The sequence below is a fragment of the Phlebotomus papatasi genome, chromosome 1, assembly GCF_024763615.1.
Source record: "Phlebotomus papatasi isolate M1 chromosome 1, Ppap_2.1, whole genome shotgun sequence".
Taxonomy (NCBI): domain Eukaryota; kingdom Metazoa; phylum Arthropoda; class Insecta; order Diptera; family Psychodidae; genus Phlebotomus; species Phlebotomus papatasi.
Window position 1 is genome coordinate 62,497,511 of NC_077222.1, and position 20,564 is coordinate 62,518,074.

General features: G+C 34.1%; 2 protein-coding genes across 11 annotated transcripts in view; both read right to left on the minus strand.

The window, feature by feature from the left end:
- LOC129799652 (tropomyosin-2) overlaps positions 1–1,006 on the minus strand; it is a 39,196-nt gene extending 38,190 nt beyond the window's left edge. For 7 of the 10 annotated variants that reach the window (XM_055843747.1, XM_055843753.1, XM_055843745.1 and 4 more), the window contains exon 1: positions 705–826. The gene's annotated coding sequence lies outside the window, so the exon portion shown is untranslated. Of the gene's footprint in view, positions 1–625 lie in introns of all 10 variants that reach the window. The other 3 variants (XM_055843744.1, XM_055843746.1, XM_055843748.1) reach the window with 3 other exon arrangements.
- Positions 1,007–11,640: 10,634 nt separating this feature from the next.
- Positions 11,641–18,290, minus strand: LOC129809632 (mortality factor 4-like protein 1). The gene is made up of 4 exons (XM_055859593.1): positions 18,188–18,290; positions 17,887–18,004; positions 17,285–17,800; positions 11,641–12,961 (listed from the first exon to the last, which is right to left on the minus strand). Exons 1-4 carry the CDS (start codon positions 18,213–18,215, stop codon positions 12,574–12,576), a joined length of 1,050 nt encoding a protein of 349 aa, XP_055715568.1. The 5' UTR covers positions 18,216–18,290; the 3' UTR covers positions 11,641–12,573.
- Positions 18,291–20,564: the final 2,274 nt, after the last annotated feature.

Sequence of the window (20,564 nt, forward strand, 5' to 3'; positions counted from 1 at the left end):
AAAATTTATGTTCAATAAATTGTTTAAAATGATTCAGACAGATTTTTCGAATTCGCTACGAAAAATAAATTAAAAAAAAAATAAAATCCAACTTGTTAGATATTTTATGTGGTGCGAAGAATCGCCTTCATTTCCATATGGGTGAAGCACATTTTATGAAAATTATGCTGAAAGCGATATTGAAGAATCATTCTACCAAAAATAGCAACTCAACGTCTTTGGGCAGCCCGTTTAGAGCTGGTATTCTTGGTGCTAACAAAAATAAATCCTCAGAGAAGTGCTCATCATTTCTAAGCACTAAAAATTCTTGTAAAACATATTTTCTCAACTTCTCTCAAACATTCTCAAACCAATAATTTTCATCAACACTCTCCAGATAGAAAAATAACTCGTTTTCTTCTCTTGCGAGATCACCTCAATTTTTTTTTTCAGTAAACATTTTATATAAAAATTTATGCCTATTATTTCCACAATTTAATTACTCTTCACTTTATATAACCGTTCAAAAGCCACCAAATTAATATCACAATCAGCAGAAAATATCGCGAATTTTCCAATATAAAAACCAAAAAATAAATAAATAAAAGAAAATTGTCGCAGAAAATCGCTGGTAGAAGCAATTTACCAAAAGGTTCAACGAATTGCGATGGGCAAATTTATAGGGAGATTGATTGGCAAAAAGCACAGAGACTGGAATTACTTACAAAAGAATCCGCGACTCGGACAGATTGATGGCGAACTGAAAACGGCAAAACTTTTAGACGCTCAATTCACGCCACTGAGATCCTTTGCAAGTGGCTCGAAACACCGCGAACTCCTCACGATTTCCCCCACTTCTGCTCCAACACTATTTTAGACACTTTCCCACCAGGCGCCCCATCACGTGCACACGAATCTCCCACTTTGCCACCCAAAAAACTTCAGCCCAGAGAGACTCTTCGGTGGCTGGGTCTCATCTTCATCTTTACTCTCCCAATCTATTTTTCTTCATGCCTCTATTGATGCTCTCACGGTTTTTATTTAGCATGTCGCCTCCATTGAAAAAGATATGACATTCTTCATGCTGACTGCCGCTCCTGCCACTCAACACTCACCTAAGTCATTCCACGCGGGATTGGATTACCTAAGAACTGGGATGACCGAGTGGGGAAAAGTTAAATTAGATATTCTTATGAAAGTGAATTAGAAATAATCTTTAATCCTAATCATAAATTATCGAAAGTTAGTCCCCAAGATATTAATCTAAAAGCCTAACTTTTTTTTAATATATTAAATTATAGCCTTTAAATTGTTTCTCATCAGATCTTAATACATGATAAGTGATAAGCCAATCGAAATGAAATTGAGTATCTTATTTCGAAAAAAGAAACGTATACGGGAAAGTGCTCGTGCTTCGAACGATCTCAAGCTTCGTTATGACTAAAAATTCCTCTGTTTTTCAATAAATGTGACTGATTGCATCCATATTTTAAATATTAGGGGAAAGTGTCCAGTTTTAAAATATATTGCTGGTTCACATTATTGAGAAATAGGCAAAATTTAGTATTTACGAAGCTTGGGATCGTACGAAGCATGGGCAGTTTCGCCTACTTGGGTAACTCGCCATCCTTTACCGTTTGGCTTCTAAAGCCGTTTACACACTAGAACCAATTAAAATAAAAAGACGCTTTTCTAAAGAAAATTACCCCTATCATTGTAGGCAGAAACGTAAATTTTTTATGGCATTTTTAGGTGTAATTTTTAATAAAAACTGTTTATAGTGTGTAAACGCCATAAATCGATGTAAAGTAAACTGATAGATATCGCCGCTTAAATCTTATAAGAATAATAGAATTTCACAGACCATTTAAAAATTTCTGATTTAGGTGATCAATAAATTACTACAACTGTAGATCAAAATAAGGATTTATTAATCATGAACAAAGAAAAAAAGGTAAAAAAAACATAGAAATTTTCAAACTTGTTAGTATGATTCGCAGTTGGACTAAGTGCTCGTTTTTTGTTTGAACCTCATTATGGAGGTTAAAAAATAACTTGAAAAATAGTTGTGTATGGACGAAAATGCAGTTAATAAAATTCTTTATCATACCCATAAAACAGATTTTTAAGGACAGGTTTGGTTTTCGTCTGGTGTCAGTTTTAAAACTTCATCTCTTCTATTATTAGTTTCGTACATGTAAAGAACCACTTTTCCGGATTTGCCTTTATGAAGAAATAAATCAATTCAGCAGAATCGGATATACCGGATCGGAGACACCTAAGTACGAAAATACGGCAAAAACGGTTTGCCTATTCACAGACACAAGAACGAAACGAAATCTGTAAGATCAAAATAACTGAGGCCTTGGGAAACGAGCGTCAGGAGCCTAGAAATAGTGATTAGAATAAAAGTAAAGATTACTCTTTTATCCTTTAAACGTGTGTTAACGTATTTGTATCTCAGACGAAAACCAACCGACGGTTTACTGAAACCGCAACATTGTGATGTGTTGGACATACTTATGACTTAAGCCGAGAGACGCTTTAACGTTACTGAATCAGTGGGCTATCCTTAGGGACAAGGCACGTTGTGTACGCAAATTAGCCTATGGGGATTCATAATAATGGCAGGGACTTAAGTCGCGGAACCGATTAATCTTATAGTTCAGAATGATAAATATTTTCGTTAATCATCGGTGACCAAATAGTCCTTAAACAGAGGTGTACAAGAACCGTTGAAACCGAATAAAAGTCAAATGAAACATGTACGTCAATGGTCAAAAAGCTACCAGAACAAACTTATTTTGACGTTTATTCGGTTTCAACGCTCGGCCGGAACAAAATCAGAGCTATAACATATTTCCATGATATTAGTGTGACATAAATCTGAGTCCGCGATTTGTATTATATTTTTCATTTAGAAATATATGATATTCGTACCCTGTAATTGTCTGAGATAAGTTCCACTCATTCTACAGTGTCTCTGATATGTTCTACTCTACTGCCACATTAACATCGAAAATAAATGTGCAATTTTTTTTACTATTTTGGAAAGATTTATATGAGAATAGGCATAAAAGTAGCCAATGAAGCTTAAGAATAACGTTTCCTGTAAGAAAATTGCCTCATCACGTGAAAAATCAAAAAATTAATATTTGTGATTCACGCGTACATGGCAGTCACGGCAGTAAAACGACAGTATTTTATATGGAGGGTAGGCCTAAAATCGCCCTAATATCCCGACTATTGTAGGCTTACTCTTCCTATTCATATATAATATTTATCTAATATTGTATAACATTTGTCCCGGCCGGGCGGTTCTTGCACACCTCTGCCTTAAAGGGGAACGAGTATGGGAGTTACGTAAGACTTGATTTTTGCAAAGAGACGTGAGGAGAGAAAAGTTATTAGTTTATTTAGTGAATTTTTTATAAAAATATTAAATTAAAAATACAGAAAAACGACAGTGACGTAGAGTTAAACTGTGTTCAGTCTAGGGGTTAAGGGCCCCTTATAACTATGTCCAGTATTAATATATTAACTTTAAAATATCTATATTTAATAGCATAAAATACTTGGAAATAAAGCAGGGGTCACATGATAACTCATTTTCAATAGTATCGACTGTCGATTATGCTAAAATTTAAACGATAGCTGCATTTTTGTAACCAATAATCAACAGTTACATTCTTTTAAGAATGTCACAATAAATGGTCAAACAATATGTAAAAAGTCGACATGAAATAATCTAAGAGATATAGAATTACCGATATTATCGATTTGATAGTATCGAAAAGTTATCATTTCTCCCCAGGAAGAAAGAAAAAGAAAGGAAATAAAGCAGATCTTGGATATGAGAAACTTGAAACTGTTCGTTTACTCTTTTCTGAAACTGAAATGATTTACTACATTTTAAGGTCTTAATTGGGTATATTAATGAAATTTACTTTTTGCTAACTAATTTTAGGTTTTTACTATTCAATAATGAAGTGCCATTTTTTATGCTTTTAAATTCAAGATTTCTTTGAACTTATTTAGGTACATCTCAATGCATTGTTTTTATTTCAATATTCGATTTTACTTTAATGTTTTCAGTTTCTGACCGGTCAAGGGAATAAAATATGGAATTTTCCTATATGTTTCGTTTACGATTTAAATACCGCTATAAAATATTTTAATTTTAAAAGTATTTCGCAATCACTAAAATACTGTTTCGGTTTTCGGTTTTTTTTCGGTTTATCACCAGCCGTCTCTGCCGATAAAAATTCGACAAACTTTAATTACAGAATTGCAAATTACAATTATACAAAAATCACTAGCCAACTCCTTATTTAGAATCTACCAATCCTCTATCCAATCACAAAAATTCAATGAAACAAAATTAATGGACATAAATGCTTGATATACTTAATTCAAGGAAAATTTTAAAAAGAAATAAGGGAGCTTAAATTATCTAGAGGCATTGTGTAGGAAATTCAAAACCATTTTTCTCACTTTCAGTGTCTTCAAGCAAGAAAAAAAATACTATGAAGAGCATCAATATAATGTTACGTTTATCTATAAAACCGCAATAATTATTAATAAGATATGCGAATTAATCATGTAAAAATATTAAAACATGGTCATTTCTTGTCTTCTTTCCTCACAAATATTCTTCCGTTCATGTTCATGTTTTATTTCCTTTTAATTTATTACACCTGTGTCCAGCAGCCCATTGCAGATGACCTATTTCGCCATATATACAACTTATTATAAGAGAGAATTTCGAGATTCTTCTCGCTTCTTGAACCATTCCAAACTGATAAACTAGCTGGATAGATCGTGTACACGTTAAAGCTGAATTTTTGGCTGTGTTTGCACAATTAGAAGAATTTGGTGAATTTTCAAAGCCAAAAGAGAGAGAAAAAATGCAATTTAATAAACTTGAAAATTATCGTACATCCATCCATATGACGTGATCCGTTAATTGGCCAATCTGCAATCACTCCGCTTTTGGCTAAGAAATTTATGGACCCCGAAAAATCATACAGAACCACGCGAAAAACTGTTAATGAAAATCCTCATTGCGCTCGGGTTAAATTTGCATGATTCACTCGCATTTTCTCTTCACCTCTCGCTCTCAAGACTCTTTTTTTCCCATCGATCCGTGAATTTCAAGTGACTTTGATTAAATTGTTTATTATATTGTGTGTGACAAGAGTAAAAAAACATGCCGCGACGAAGTGAAAAAAATCTGGTGGATCAGATGGATGTCCATATATGGTGCAAAATGTATAGCCAATGACACACAACGAAGGGGAGATGGAGTATTGAGAAGAAGAAATGGTCAAGGAGATCACGAATCCGATATTATTATATCATAATAATAAAATTCTCTTTTTCAGGCTAATACAAGGCACTTAATGCCTTTTCCCTTCTTGTAAGCCAACCAAGAAAAGTGTGGCGCCACAAAAGCCACAAAAACACCCATGAGACTTCCAAAAAGCCCCAAGAAGCTATCCAATTTATGGAGATCACACAGCAAAACAAATGAATCTGCGCCAGAGAATGATTGAGAAGTCAGCAGTGGCTCAACAATTAGAGAATAAGCACTTGTTAAACACTCATTGCTACTTCTAAATCGTACCCCAACGATAGATAGTTGATTTCTAAATCACAAATATGGGCAGCAAGGTGATCATCCACTTTGTGTCCAATATGGCTCAAAGAGTGATTTGTGGTGTCCTCAGTCCTTAACATTATTGCTCGGAGGAAAGAATAATATATCACAGATGTTATTTAATGCAAATATTCATGCAACATGTGTTGCACTATTTTAGATTTACAATTTTTAGCATAAACAAATTCTGAATTATGTTCCCAGTTCCCAGAACAAATACAAGAATGTTAAACAAGCATCGAGTTGATGACTTAGTAGATAAATTCCAGAAGGATTCCATTTTGACAGGTTTAAAGCTTTTATCTGCTGATTTTTTTAAATAACAATGCACGTTAATTGTTGCTATATAGTCGGTTGGATCAGCAACTGTGCTATCAACATTTGTTCGAAATGACTAGGAAGCCAGTCCTATTCATTCTAAATATAACAGGATGTATTACGGCGTTATCACACTTGCACATTAAAATTTTAATGTGATTCACATTAATTGTCGCTTGTGAGCGTCCAAATATGTTATTTGTGTCTTTGAGTCACTTAATATTTGGGGGTTTTCTATTTATTTATAAAGAAGTGGACTTGACCTGCAAAAATAAGTTTAAATTTACGTAAAGCATAAATATTTTTCACATTAAAAAATTAAAGAGAAAATCGCATTAATGCTATAAATAAATTTATATCAAATTTTGCGGGCCAAGTCTACCTTTTTATCAACAAATAGATCAAATTTTGAATATAAAATGATTCAAACACACAAATTACACATTTGAACTCTCACCAGCGACAATTAATGTGAATCATATTAAAATTTTAATATGCAAATGTGATAACACAGTTATACATATATCATTGTCATATAGCTATGATTTCTTTATCTCACATAATATATATGCCTTTATGTGGCAGCACATTTGAAAGAATTGAAAATGTCCACAACTCCTTCCATCGTGTGTTCAACTCATCTACAAACTTGTCTACTTTTTGCAAATTGAACCATTGTTCCCCAAAAAGTTCAGTTGTCTCCTGATGATTGAAGAGTGTCTGGTGCTGTGTCTCCGAGATCTTTGTGTGAGCACCCTGGAACCCTCCCGCCAAATCTGTAACATCCCCCAAATAACGAAACCCAGTGATCTTTGACATCACTCGACCACTGAGGAAGACACGGAGCGTGTCGAAAGCTCTGGTAGAAGAGTGAGTTTTTTGATCTTAGGGTTGAAGACTCCACAGATTGTGTTGCCGCGTCCGGACGGAGCTTCCCTCCAAAAATTTCCACTGAGGCTGAACGGCAATTTCCCCCACGACCATCATCAAGAAATTCTTCTGGTGCATTTAAGCTGAGGTAATGCTCAGGGGTAAACAAGGGTGTAAACTTAATTGTAATAGCTTTACGTCTATTTCTGGAATAGTACATCAATATTGTAGGTTCTAGTAAGATTATCAATATTAAAATTTTTATAGTAAATAGGACATATCGTTAACCAATCCGTTTTTCAAAATACGAATCTTGCCATATTGTTCATCAAAATTATCATTGTGAAAATTACACGTTTCACTAAGAAATTGGGGAGAGAATGTATTCGAATTCTTCGAATGTTCAATCCTTTTTATGTTTAAATGCTTTTGGGCTTGGGCATCTTGTCCAACTCTTAAAGGTGTTTTATTCAATTAAAGGCCCCTACACATTGTAAGCAATTTTCGTCCAATATTGCTTTTTATTGAAAGTGCCCATGCTTGATACCATTGGAAGTTTCGTAATTAATAAATTTTCTATGTTTCACCACAATAGGGGAAACTGGGGTACCACCAAACACTTTTGAAAGATGCGATTTTGACTGAATTTCCTAAGAAAACTATGAATTTTAGAAAAATGTTGCTTACCCCATGTTATAGCCTTGGGTATAGGCTACATATTAATGTATACAAGGATGATGTGAAGCACTTCAATTTTCCGTAAAAAGGAAAATTGTATCACCATGAATTTTTCGCTTTTTTCCAACCACCCGGGGTACCAATAAACACTTTCTGGGGCACCAAAAAACACCTCATTTTCTCACCCATTGAAGTTATTTTGGGCATTCACCACAACTCTTAATTATAAAGAAGGTATTGAAAATGTAAATAATTCTCAAAAAAGCACTGCAAAATTTAGAATGAGTGACCAAAATAGCAAAAAACCAAAGCACTGCACACCGAACATATTTTTCAATGGATTTATCATCATTTTGACAACATTCGACTTCTGACTGGAAAGCAGCGCCACTAAAATCGTGGCAAACACTATACCTAAAGTTTAAATTTTTGCGCGCTTTCTAATTATTTGTAATAAAATCGAGAAATCATTCGTCAATCCTTGATTAAAATCATTTAAGAATTATTAAGAATCATTTAATGCAAAATTGGGTTCTTGAAACTATATTTCTCCTGAGTCTTGAATGAAAATCCCATGAATGGATATAAATTTCAGAAATCGAACAAAGAGGGAGATGAAGAGTAAGAAAGATAAGAGGAAAAATTTTGCCATTCAAGCTACGCTCGCGACATCTGCAATTGTGAGAAATTTGCCTATTTGTTGGTGCCCCAAACTCTGTTTTGTGATGGATTTTATATTCTTTTAAAAAAAATGTGAACATTAATTTCTTTAGTAGATACATAAATATTATCCCAAAACATGTAGGAAAGTACTGGTGTAGTGAAATTTGATGTAACTTATTTCAGTTTTATTTTCCAGGTAGATATATAAATGACTAAAATTATCAAAATCTCACAATTTTGCGAAAAAGGATTTTTATTTCTAAATTACTTGAACTATGTGGATCATTCTTTCTCTGGGCAAGCATCCCTATTGTATCTATGATTTCATGTAAGTCTCATTCTCTGAAATCTTATACCTATTTAAAAAATCGCAGTGTTTGGTGGTACCCCTGTTTGGTGGTGCCCCAGTTTCCCCTATATATGTGACTCATCGCAACAATATTTTAAAAACTATGGGAAAGTGGCCAGTTTTTAAAATATATTGTGGAGTCATGTTTATTCACAAACATAGGAAAAATTTAGTCACTACTAAGCTTCCAATGGTATCAAGCATGGGCACTTTCCCCTACTGCTGCAGATAGGAGCGTCAAAATTGTGTCAAAAAGCGATTTTTGATGAAAATTGCTCACAATGTATAGAGGCCTTTAATTTGAAGAAAATTGCTCTCAATGTGTAAAGGTCTTAATGGCCTCTACACACTAGTCAAATTTATGTCCATATTTGCATTATTGAAGTAATTTTGACAATATTCCCTGTACAATCGTGCACAATTTTCATCAATATGCCAAATATGGACATATATTTCTTATAGTGTGTAATGGTCTTTACACACTAGAGAAATTTATGTCCATAGTGAAGAAAATTCTCTACGCTTGTGCAGGGAAAACTCTTCAATATGGACATAAATTTCTCTAGTGCGTAGAGGCCATAAGACAGGATTTCGAGTGACGACTTTCTTTTAGGAGCAAAATATGGCAAATTAAGTTTCATTCGTACAATGTCCCCTTTAACTTGTTCATATCGTTGCCTAGTGAAACGTGCAATTATTATTCATCACTTCGGGATATTTGTTAATGTAACCATGTTGCAATGTCCGTGTTGGAAAATCTGCTAAGTCCATTGTAGACCACCCAGAAGCCCCTTCCCTGCAATAGTAATGATTCTTCTGTGCTCCCAGTGTTGTTTGGAATGAGGTAGTGCCCTCCTCACTTTCCTCATTTTCCTCTGCCCTTGAAAAAGTTGTTTTTTAACAAAATTTGAAGTGACTTTCCATTAATTCGTTAGTCAATTAAAAGTAAACTATACAAACCTATAATTAGAGATATTAAAGACGTTTTTGTATAATAAATATTTGGTTTTGAGAATAAAAGCAACTTCCATAGCGTAAATCTGATGAATTTACCCTATACCCTCTATATATTGCAAGAAATTTTCATCAAAAATTGCATTTCCTTTTAAAAAAAAAATATTGACATGTCCACCTTAAGGATGGAAGAAATTTCCTCTAAAAAGCATTTTTTAGAAAAATTGCTCTCAATAATGTGTAGAGGGCTTTAGAAAGTTGCAGTATTATTTATTTTTTTCTATTTATAATTTTATTAGTCTATACTACTTGGACTTATAGTCGACTTTATCCCAGGGAATAAAGATCTATAAATAGGGAATAAGGAACTATCTATAAATTCATTTACAAATATATACATTTAAATACATTGAGAATATTGCGCATCAAGATATAGAGGAGCGTATGTCAATTTCTACAATCAGAAAGAAACGAGTCAAACTTACTCGAATCGATGTTAAATTAACTCTTTTTCGTTGTAATTTTCGATTATCGGTATTTTAGAGTTGATTCTATTAAGCTGTAATATTCAGGAGTTTTTTCAATTTTTTTCAGATTAAATCTCACTCTTTTTGTTCTAAAATTTACATAAAAAAAGTTAAAATAACTCTTTTTCAAATAGGAAAATTCTTGGAAATCATTGATGGTTAGATACTTACTCAAAAATAGTGAAATATTCTTGGCAAAAGCATAAAGAAGAATTTATAATCAATCTAAGCATTTTAAGTTTGATTTAAAAGGAAATATGACCAGTACTTACTAACCAAAGTGGATTTTTTTTACTGGCCATAATGGATTTTTTTACCAGCCAATTTTAATAATTTACAGACCAATTTGAATTAATAAACTTGTACAAAAAATTTGTTAGTAATAAGTGAAGAGAAGAGAAAAAGTAAAAATCCTGGTTAAAAAAAAAGTAAATTATTGAGCGTAACAAAAATTTACTAACGGTAGTTTTTTTTAAAGCACTTTTTTAAAGGTGTCGTAAGAACACCTACACAGAAAAAAATATTTTGTAAAAATGTTCGTAAATGTTTGTAAATTCCTATGGGGGAGTTACGAAATGCTCGTAAATCTTATAATCCACAAACAAGTTCGTAAAAGTTTGTACTTTTTTCACAAACATTGTTTGTAACATGATCACTTGACGAGCATTTTTTGTACTTTTACAAACATTTTTCGTAAATGTTCGTAAACACACAAAAAATGTTCGTAAAATTTTGTCATTTATTCGTAATTTTTTGTTTATCTGACGAATATTTTACGAACATTTCTCCTTATAGTAAAAGGTAGATTAATAAAAAAAAGCGTCGATTTACTTACACGTTCTACATTAAAAAAATTGTTTGTAAATGTTTGTGATTTTCTACTGAGGACTTCCAAAATAGTCGTAAATTGTATAATCCAAAAAAAAGTTCGTAAAAGTTTGTTTTGTACTTTTTCACAAACTTTGCTCAGAACATTATCACTTGACGAGTATTTTTTGTTCTTTTACAAACATTCATTCATACATTTTTGTTTGTCTTGCAAAACTTTACGAACAAATGCCAAAATTTTACGATCATTTCCTTTCATGTTTACGAACAAAGTACGAAAAATGTTCTTAAAGTGATCATGTTGGGGACAATGTGTATGAAAAATATACAAACTTTTACCAACTTTTTTGTTGGTTTTACGGATTATACGGCTTACGAGCATTTCATAAGTCTCCAATAGGAATTCACAAACATTTACGAACAATTTTACGATTTACTTTTTTTTGTGTATTCAATTTAGAATTTTCCTGAAAAAAAAATCATGCATAAATAGTGTTGATCTATAAAGAATGATACGATGTAATTTCAACTCTGTTAAACTTTGCGTTTGGTGCGAATACATTTCTCTGATAACTAGCTATTAAATAACCATGTAAAAAATATCGTTAATGTGTAAAAGAGCCAGATATTGTAACATAAAGCGAAAAAATTAACCACAATATTATGAAAAATTTAATCAAAAAGCAAATCACTGACTTACTTCAGATGAATGTCTTGTTGATGCCAACTATACAAGAATTTTGCTGATTTATGCTGAAATCAACAGGCAGCGCGAGATAAGAACACCAATTGGGTATTGGAACAGTAAAAGTCACTTTTACATCGCAATATTCTATTCATTCTTTCTCATGTTCTTTTGTTTTTTTTTGTTAAAAATCAATTTTTATATTTACTCAATTTGATGGGATTATTGAATTTTCATTTTTTTCTCACTTGTTTCTTGTTTATTAATTATAATAGCACATGAAGTGTAAGTTAAATGATTAGATTTCCATGCTATTCGATAAATTTTGGTATAGGACCACTTAAATAAATTATTAATATAACATTCTAAAAATCCATTGGAATGAAGAAATTTCTCATGTAATTTTTGCTTTCCTTTGCGCGCTTGATCTACACCAAAAAAAAAAGATCTCTTGAGTTTTTATTTTAGGCACATCTCTTGACGCATTATTTGGAACACGGTATACATTTTTGTTCATGCTCCTCGACTTGTTTTTTATCTTTTTTTCTTTTTAATTTTATTTTCATCGCTAATGCTACACAAATTCTTTTTATTATATTCACTTTTTTTTTTAAATATTGAGACAAATGACTTAAGATGCGCCAAGATTAACAAAATTATCTGTACATGATAGACGAGGGACTTTGGGATCCAGCTGGAAAACAAACACTCTTAAATTTGTCCTAAAAATGATATTTTCCTGCTTTTGCCTCTCAATCGAACAACAATTATTTACTTTTCTCAATCGCGAAAAACAGAAACATTCAAATAGGAGATTAATCAATTATTACAGTTATTTCTCGAAGAGAGTTTTTTTTTATTTGTTGTAAACTCCCTTATTAGAGTACGCATTTTTTTGTTATACTCATTTTTTTTAATATTTTTTCTTCTTTTAAAACAATTACATTATTTTAATGATTTTTTTTAATATAAGGGTTCAATGGTAAAATATAGTTTTTTAAAACTTTACCTGTTGTGGGAGGAAGATGGGGCGCTCCTTCTTTACCTTCTTTGTTGTTTTTTTTTACTGCGCCTTGCGATGATATTCGGGACTGGCATTGACGAAATGTTGCATATTGAAAAGGGTGGAACTATTTTTCACTAGATACTTGAGAAAGTCCTGTAGATGAACGAGGAGAATCTGAATGGATTTCTCATCGAGAGCCGTAAAGGCGAGCATTGATCCCAATTTGACAAAGAGGCGCAACAAGTGCTCTGCCCCATACAATTTTGCCATTGGCTTGTCCGGATGCTGCTGCAGCACCTCAGCATACTGCGGACGCTCGAATTTATACAGGAGCTGAGATCCGAGCATCACATTGAAGTACTCAATCAGCCCACTGGCCACATCCGTGAGAGCTGTCTCCTTGTTGGGTGTTGTGCTCTTGCTCCCCTTTTTGTACTGCACATACCTAAATACCCGCAACATTTCAATTCTCACCGCCCACATTTTTTTCTTTAAATTTTCATTGATATTTTGGGATTTTGCAAAGTTTTCCCTTTCATACTTTATTTACCAAATTAAACACTGAGAGAAATCCGAAAAAGTTAAAATAACATTCCGGAAATGTTAATTTTACCCTGAAGTATTGACCCAAAATCGGTGCAAATATTACCCTTTTTAGGTGTATTGGGGGTTAAAGTTACCCTTTTCCATGTTAATTTTACCCTTAAAAAGGTGTAAAATTAACATTAAAAAATGTTGATATATTTTTACACCTAAAAAGTGTTAAAGTTATGAGGAAAAAAAGTTAATCGCACCCTCTTTTTTTCTCAGTGAATGTATTATCGGTTCATAAGCAGTTCAGATTCGCCTAAATTTCGAAAACCTTTCCATTGAAACCAAACTTATCCCAATCGGTTGATAAATACACTCTATATTGTTTAGATTCTTTTAAAATTTTGAACCTAAATTTGACCTTGAATTTACGGAAATTTCTTTAGAAACTTTACAAGTTTGCTTAAAATTTCCTGGGAAATGTAATTAAATTTCATGTTGAAATTTTAATAAATATCTTACCCGATATTTCAAGTAATGCCCAATGCACAATAACTTTTGTTTTGTAAACATGTTATTGACATTTCAATGAGAGTGAGTGAGATCTAAATCTAGTCATCTCGTTCACTCTAATGTCTAATAGAAAATTTTAAAAACATATTTACAAACAAAAGTTATTGTGTGCTGGGCATAACTTTAGAAATAATAAATAATAATATTATGTAGTAAAAAACCGACTTTAGTTTATATCTTAAATTCTTTTCAAACAACCCCAGAAATGCTCGAAATTTAATCCGAAGTTGAATTTGGTGAATAAAAATAAAAAGAAAAGGGGTGGCAAAGTGTTCTTGGCCTTGCGAAATGCTCGAACTCGTGACTTAGATGATAGGTATCTCAAAAGTACTTTATTTACCGTTTCCCGGTTTTCAACTGATTTGAACTAATTCATGAATTACTCAAAAGACCCCCCAAACTAAGTTAGAGTAGGGAAAAGTGGTCTGCCTTTCAATGCGGCAGCTTTTGAATACTTCAATTTTTCTCTTATTTCCCATGGGTCTAAAATCTCATTTTGTTAATCGAAGTTGATAGAAAATAGTTAATAGTATTAACAGTAATTAACACCTATGACCGCGAGAAAATTTTCGACATCGAATTTTCAAAAAGTTAAGTGTTTAAGTTAAAGTACTCCAAAATTATTTTAAAACTTAGTTAATGGATCAAATTACTTGTTAACTCTTTCGTCTCTTTTGGGACTCTGAGTACCCAAAGCAGCATATAAATATTCAGTGAAAAACAATGTTTTTTAAAATTATTCAGAACTGATAAAAATCTTATTCTTGTGAATGATTACAAACTATGAGGATGTCCAAATATAAGATATTTTTTGTAGGACCCTAATTAATTCCTGAGCTTAGATATTTTTGATTAAAAAAAGATGAAATTGGCTTGCAGCATATGCTGCGGTCCGGAAAGAGTTAAATAATAAAATTCTTAAAATTTTAAAATTTATTACCAATTGTCATTTTTAAGATGATTTCCGGTTTTTATGAAACAATTTTAATCGATAGTCAGCCGGACACAAAAACTATGTAAAATATATAATTCAAGAAGAGCTTTATCTCGCGAGGTCGAACACTCAGCAATGCTGGAACGTTCTTTGCCATCTTTTTATTTTCTGAAAACTCTCTAAGTCTCAGTAACAAAGTCCGGCCATTACCACGCCTAATGCCCAAACAGTAAGAGATCGAGACTTGCGACCTTCTGGGGACCTCCTACAAATCGAGGCTGGGACCATTATGATGCCCCTCATTTTCCCTCCACCCCTCCCCTTCCCCTCCAAAGCCAGGTTTTTTGGATTGCTCGAAAGCATGTTATGCGATTTTTTTTCCATTCTTAAATTTGTTTTAGAAGTTGCCTATACGGAGCGGACATTTCGTCTTTATGCGAAAATCCCGTTGAACGGTTTTTCAAGGCGTCGAAGCTTAAAAATACTCTACACCTACACAGCGTATTTCTTAGCCGAATGGTATCATGTTTAGGCTCCTTGGAAAGGTCTTGGAATTTCTGATGAGACTGAACCGGTTCATATCGGTCATAACCGTTCATAACGCTTATATTTATAACGGTTCATATCGGTGAAATCGATTCATAACCGATATGTAATTTTTATCAGAAAATAAATTGTATCATTCCTAAGGTATTTTGGGCGATCTTTTGAGTGATACGATCGGTTTAATAAATCGGTTGAGAACCGGTAAACGGTAAATGATGCAAAAGTATTTTTGAGGTATATTATTTAATGGTTTCTACACACTAGAGAAATTTATGTCCATAGTGAAGAAAATTCTCTACGCTTCAATATGAACATAAATTTCTCTAGTGTGTAGAGGCCCAGGCCATGAGCTACGAGTTTAAGCACTTCGGAAAACCTGGATCGCAGTGTTAAAATGACAATAACAGTAGTCCTAAAATTGATACAACTACAAACCAAAAAGAAATAGAGAATAGTTTTATTTAGGGTTTCTAATACGGGATCCCGGGATCCCAAAAATCCCGGGACCCCAAAAATCCCGGGATCCCGAAAATCCCGGGATCCGAAGAAAATGGGGCCTCGAAGATCGCGGGATCGCGAATGGTTCTTAAAACCGGGATCCTAAAATCCTAGATTTTCGGGATCTCGGGATCCCGAAATTCGAGATTAGTGAAATATTTAAATCCCGGGATCCCGAAATTTAAAAAATCCTGGGATTTGGAAACACTAGTTTTATTGAAAATCTATTCTACATCTACTCCATCAATAACTGCATTCAAGCCCCTGGTAAGTTGCCTGACATTTGAAGTCACTTTCTCATACTTCGATTTAAATTTATATGGGAATTTTTTTGCACTCGCGACCGTTAGACGGGCTTCAGACCTAAGGCTTATCCATCTGGCTTAACTCCTTTATTTCCTCATCAAGTATGATATTTTAGGAAATTGTTGTTTAGGATTGGATATTAATGACAAATGTTCCAATAAATTTTGAAAAATCAATAAAATTGCTTGTTATTTAGATTTTTGAGACTTTCGGGAACTGGGCTAAGCCTCCAGTCTGAAGCCGGCATTACGCTAAATATCTAAAAAGTGAGAAGTTTTTTCGCATTATAAGATACCCTACCGTATGGAGGGATAAATGTGGAGCTCAGAGGCAAAATGGCACATATACTATGGCTAAAGCATAGGATATGTGTCATTTTGCCTCTGAGCTCCACAAATATACTAAATTTTTGTTTAAATACATTTTTTCCTCGGAACACTGTGAGCTGAGTCCGAGATTAATTTAGGAAATTGGCCTCAAATAGCTCCATATAAAAAAGCCAACTTGCCAGGCGCTTGACTGTATTATCAATCGTTCAAGGCTCCACCTACTAAAAATTAGCCACGCCCCATCGTGAAATATTATAATTATTAATTTAATAAAGAAAAAGTTTGGCCGTATTTTTCCTCGAGATTACCAAAAATAATAAGAAAAAAGAAAATTTGATAACCACCTGAAGAAAATTTAGTGACGCCACGCCCCTAGAATACACGTAGACGTAAGATTAACAAAGAACCATGGCTAGGAAAAAGTTCCTGGAAATCTTGCAGAAAATTCAGTGGGGGGAGTGTCACACGTTTTAATGAGGGCACCTTTCAAATTGGGCATTTTTCTTATTTTTAAATGGAACTAGACCCTATCACGATAAACTCCAACCCGATTCCAAAGATGTCCCACTTTCCCCTATTTGTTTTATCAAAAGGGGCGTGATATATTTTTTAGGGCGGGGGTTCATAGTAGTTAAATTTAAATTCCCAATTTTCCAGGTTTCGGGAAGGTTTTCGAAGTTCCATTCGAAATTCGAATACCAATGTTTGAGGACACCTGTAAGGGAGGGTGGGGTAGTTTCACTCATGCTTTACTTTCGAAAATAAGCATTTTTAAGACGAAAAATACTTTTTAGCAAGTGATCTGTCAACACGCTCAAGAGAAACTAACGGAACTTCGCAAAGGAGTCCTGAAAAACAGTTCAGCTAAGTGGAACTACCCCATCTTCCCCTACATGAAATCTGTGCATTTTTTGTGGGTTTTGCAATAAATTAATAGTATCACAAATCGGTTTGGCAAAATTGAAGGGAAAACTTTAGCAGGGATCTCTGAATCTAGAATTTTATAAAAAAGTGAAGGGATTTTTTTAAATGGGTAATTTAATAAACTCACCCATCAATGATGTCCTGCACGGTGTTCTTCGCCGGCAGCTCCACCAGCTTGTGCTGCCTCGTGACGGCATCCCAGTCATCAACGAGCCAGGGCTTGAGCTCGTCGGGAATCTTGATTTTGATCTCCACCTTTGAGAGGAACTGTTCCTCCGTCTCGGCATTCGTGTCGAGACGGCCCCGCTTCTTGCGTGGCAGTTCTGGAGTGGCGGCCTCTGTGCTGTTGGTCGGTTTGACGGAGCGTCTCGTGGTGGAGGAGGGTGCAGCCGGTGGAGCGGCAGCAGCTTGTGACGCATTGGTCTCTTTGGTGGTGAGCTCTTTGGACGGCGTCGAGGCACGCGAGTCGCTGTCCTTGTCCTTGCTGGACGTACTAGCCGTCACATCGGACTTCTTACTCTTTCCGGGCGCCTTCTTGTTCTTCGCCGCCAGGCTGGCATGTTGCTTCGACACCTCCTTCTGTCGCTGCACATTTGCCTCATTGTACTTGAGCACCCTGTTCTCCGGCACCCATTCGTCCCAGCTGTACCAAATTGAAGGGTTTTTTGAGGTTATACGGTGTTTTATTTCTTGCTTTTTTGGGGGGGGACAAACAATTCAGATACTCACTTTTTGTTCCATCCCGCGTAGTGAATAAAGTATCTCACTTGTTTGTCCTTAAGCACCTGGCTCTTGAGGGCTTTCGCCTCATATATCAGGGGCCCATGGAAGCATAAGACTTTTTCACCTGCAAAACCAAAAAGAAATGCATCAATTGCCACGGAAAACTGCATCTCCATGGGATACGCTCAAGTTGTTCCCTGGAGGAATCTCTTAATACCATTTTTGACCCCAATTTTCTAGCCAATACCCCAGATTTTGCCACTATTGAGACCGCTTAGTGGTTTATTTTTATTAATTCATGTCTTACCTTCAGCAAATTTGAGTTTTGGAGGCATTTGCACTTAGAAAATTAATTGAAACTCCGTGTTCGCCTCTTCAGAGGGCCGTAGTAAAACACTGTTAAGCATTTGAAGCCTATTGGTATTGAGATTCAAATGACGTCCATTAGGGTTCTACAAAATTTCACCAAGCTTTTCTTCATGGATTGCTATTCATTTTTTTTTGCCCATTTGTTTGCAAAAGTTGCTTTGGATGGACTTTTTTTTCAAATAAGGGAAGTGTACCACGGATCGGAATGTTAAGAGAAGTGTTCCATATTTAGTTGAAAATATAAGCCCCAAAACTAAAACACTATTTGATATTCTTGTATGTGCCAATTGGTGTATTAGTATTCCATTTAACTATATCTGAGATTTGCAGCTTCACTATTTACTAGAATTTAAAAAAATAGGTGGAAATGCAAGAATGCACTATGTTCCACGGATCGGGAAGGGGCTTAATTTAGTGTTCCACTGATCGGAAGGGGGTCAATATTCGAACTTTGACCCCTTATAGCTCGGGTTGGGGGTTATCGATCGACTTAAGTATTTTTTTGTTTGATAGGCATAATCTGCGGCTACAACATACTAAAATTTCGGCCCGATGCACAAACTAATTTTTGAGTTATTTGATTTAGATTGAAAAACTTTCATTAGAAAGTTTTAGAAAAACTTTCGTTAGAAAGAGAAGTGGCATTTCACGAGAGATTTCCAAAACGCACTCACTTTTTATATTCTGACAATTAGAACCGGAGTTATGGCCATTTGAAGAATTTTTTTGGAACTTATAGCTCGGGTCAGGGGGATCGGGGGACTTTAAGTTTGATATTGATCGAAAGATCTAAGGCCCAGCTAAAACATATTAAAATTTGAACCCGATTGATGCCATATCGAGGTCTTATTGGCTTATAGTGCATGTTGTTAAGATATGAAATAAAATAATGAATTTTTGAGAGAAAATTCTGTGGTTCATAAGTCATTCAAATACGTAATTTCTGGATAATGGTATATTTTACGACCCTATGATATTCAGGAGACTATTTTTGTAAAGAATTCAAGTCGTCCCACGAATCCTTTTCATGGATTTGGAGGATATTTAGGAGTTTATGAAACAAATCTAAAAAATGAAAGGATAGGGATATGCGATGTTCCAGGAAAAATGTCCTTGAATCCTCCTCTAGACATCCTTGAGTTATACTTTGATACCAACATCCTAGGATGTACCGTTATTTATTATAAACAACTTTTTTTCAAATATTAGATGATCGGTCAGTAGATTAATTTTTGAATAATAAGAAACGCGGATTTGACCTAGATCCTTCTCCTCCTTTATTACTCGGTCCGAGTAATAAAGGAGGAGAAGGATCTAGGTCAAATCCGTGTTTCTTATTATTTTTTTCAAATATTTCGAAAAATTTCTTAAAGATCTTTTTCTTAAGATATCTCAGAAACTTGAGGTGATGGACCATAAGTTTCTTCGGGAGAAATGTTCAGTACATACCAAAGAACAAGAAACTACTCATTATTTTCCATCCCAAGAAAAAAAGTTTCATTTTGTTCAACAGTGTTATTTACCTTTAAGTAGAAGTTCTAAACCTCACTCTTTCATAAAAATTTTGTATAAATTTCACTTTTAAGTGACTTAAATCGAAAAAAAAACAAAGCACTGTTTATGTTGACACCTGCAAAATTAACCACACTAAAAGTTTTGTAAAAAATGAAATGTGATACTCACAATTCACGCGTATTCACTCTTTAAAATAAATAAAATTTCAGAACTTTTATGTTTATCTGATACGTAAAGAGCTTAATATTTCATAAAGAACTTGCAAATACAGTGCCCGCTTTGTAATCCGGATAATTGGGAGACCATATGACAGATGTCCGCTTCGTAATACGGAAGGATTTTTTGAATTTGTTCAACGTCTCGAAAATATAATACAAGGTTTTTTTGTAGAATTAGTATAAAAGTTTTAAAGAGATTATAAAGACATAATTAGAGAATTCAATGTTATTATACTTCATTTCGTCGGTTGCGGCTACCTCTGTCGTATCTGTATTTGTTTTGTATCTGCATTTGGTGCAAGCTACAATACAGACATCCCCTCTTGCGTGAAATGCTGACACAAAAGAAATGCAGATACGACAGATGTAGACGCAACCGACGATTTATTAAACAAAAACATCACAGGATAATTCATTTTCATTGCTGATTACTCGTGCATACATAACCTCAATATGATTTTAAATGTAACTGTCGATAACAAGTCCGGATTACGATGATCCGGATTAGGGAGCGGACACTGTAATCAGAAAAAAATATTTATAGGATATTTGATGTGTCCTAAAATACCCATATTGTGTCCC

What these genes read in the sequence shown, in the direction of transcription:
- LOC129809632 (XM_055859593.1), bottom strand. Translation starts at nt 18,215, where the DNA reads ATGCCTCCAAAACTCAAATTTGCTGAAG. An exon ending in AAAACTCAAATTTGCTGAAG is followed by an intron (nt 18,005 to 18,187) that starts GTAAGACATGAA and finishes TTGGTTTTGCAG; the next exon opens with GTGAAAAAGTCTTATGCTTC. An exon ending in TACGCGGGATGGAACAAAAA is followed by an intron (nt 17,801 to 17,886) that starts GTGAGTATCTGA and finishes AATTTGGTACAG; the next exon opens with CTGGGACGAATGGGTGCCGG.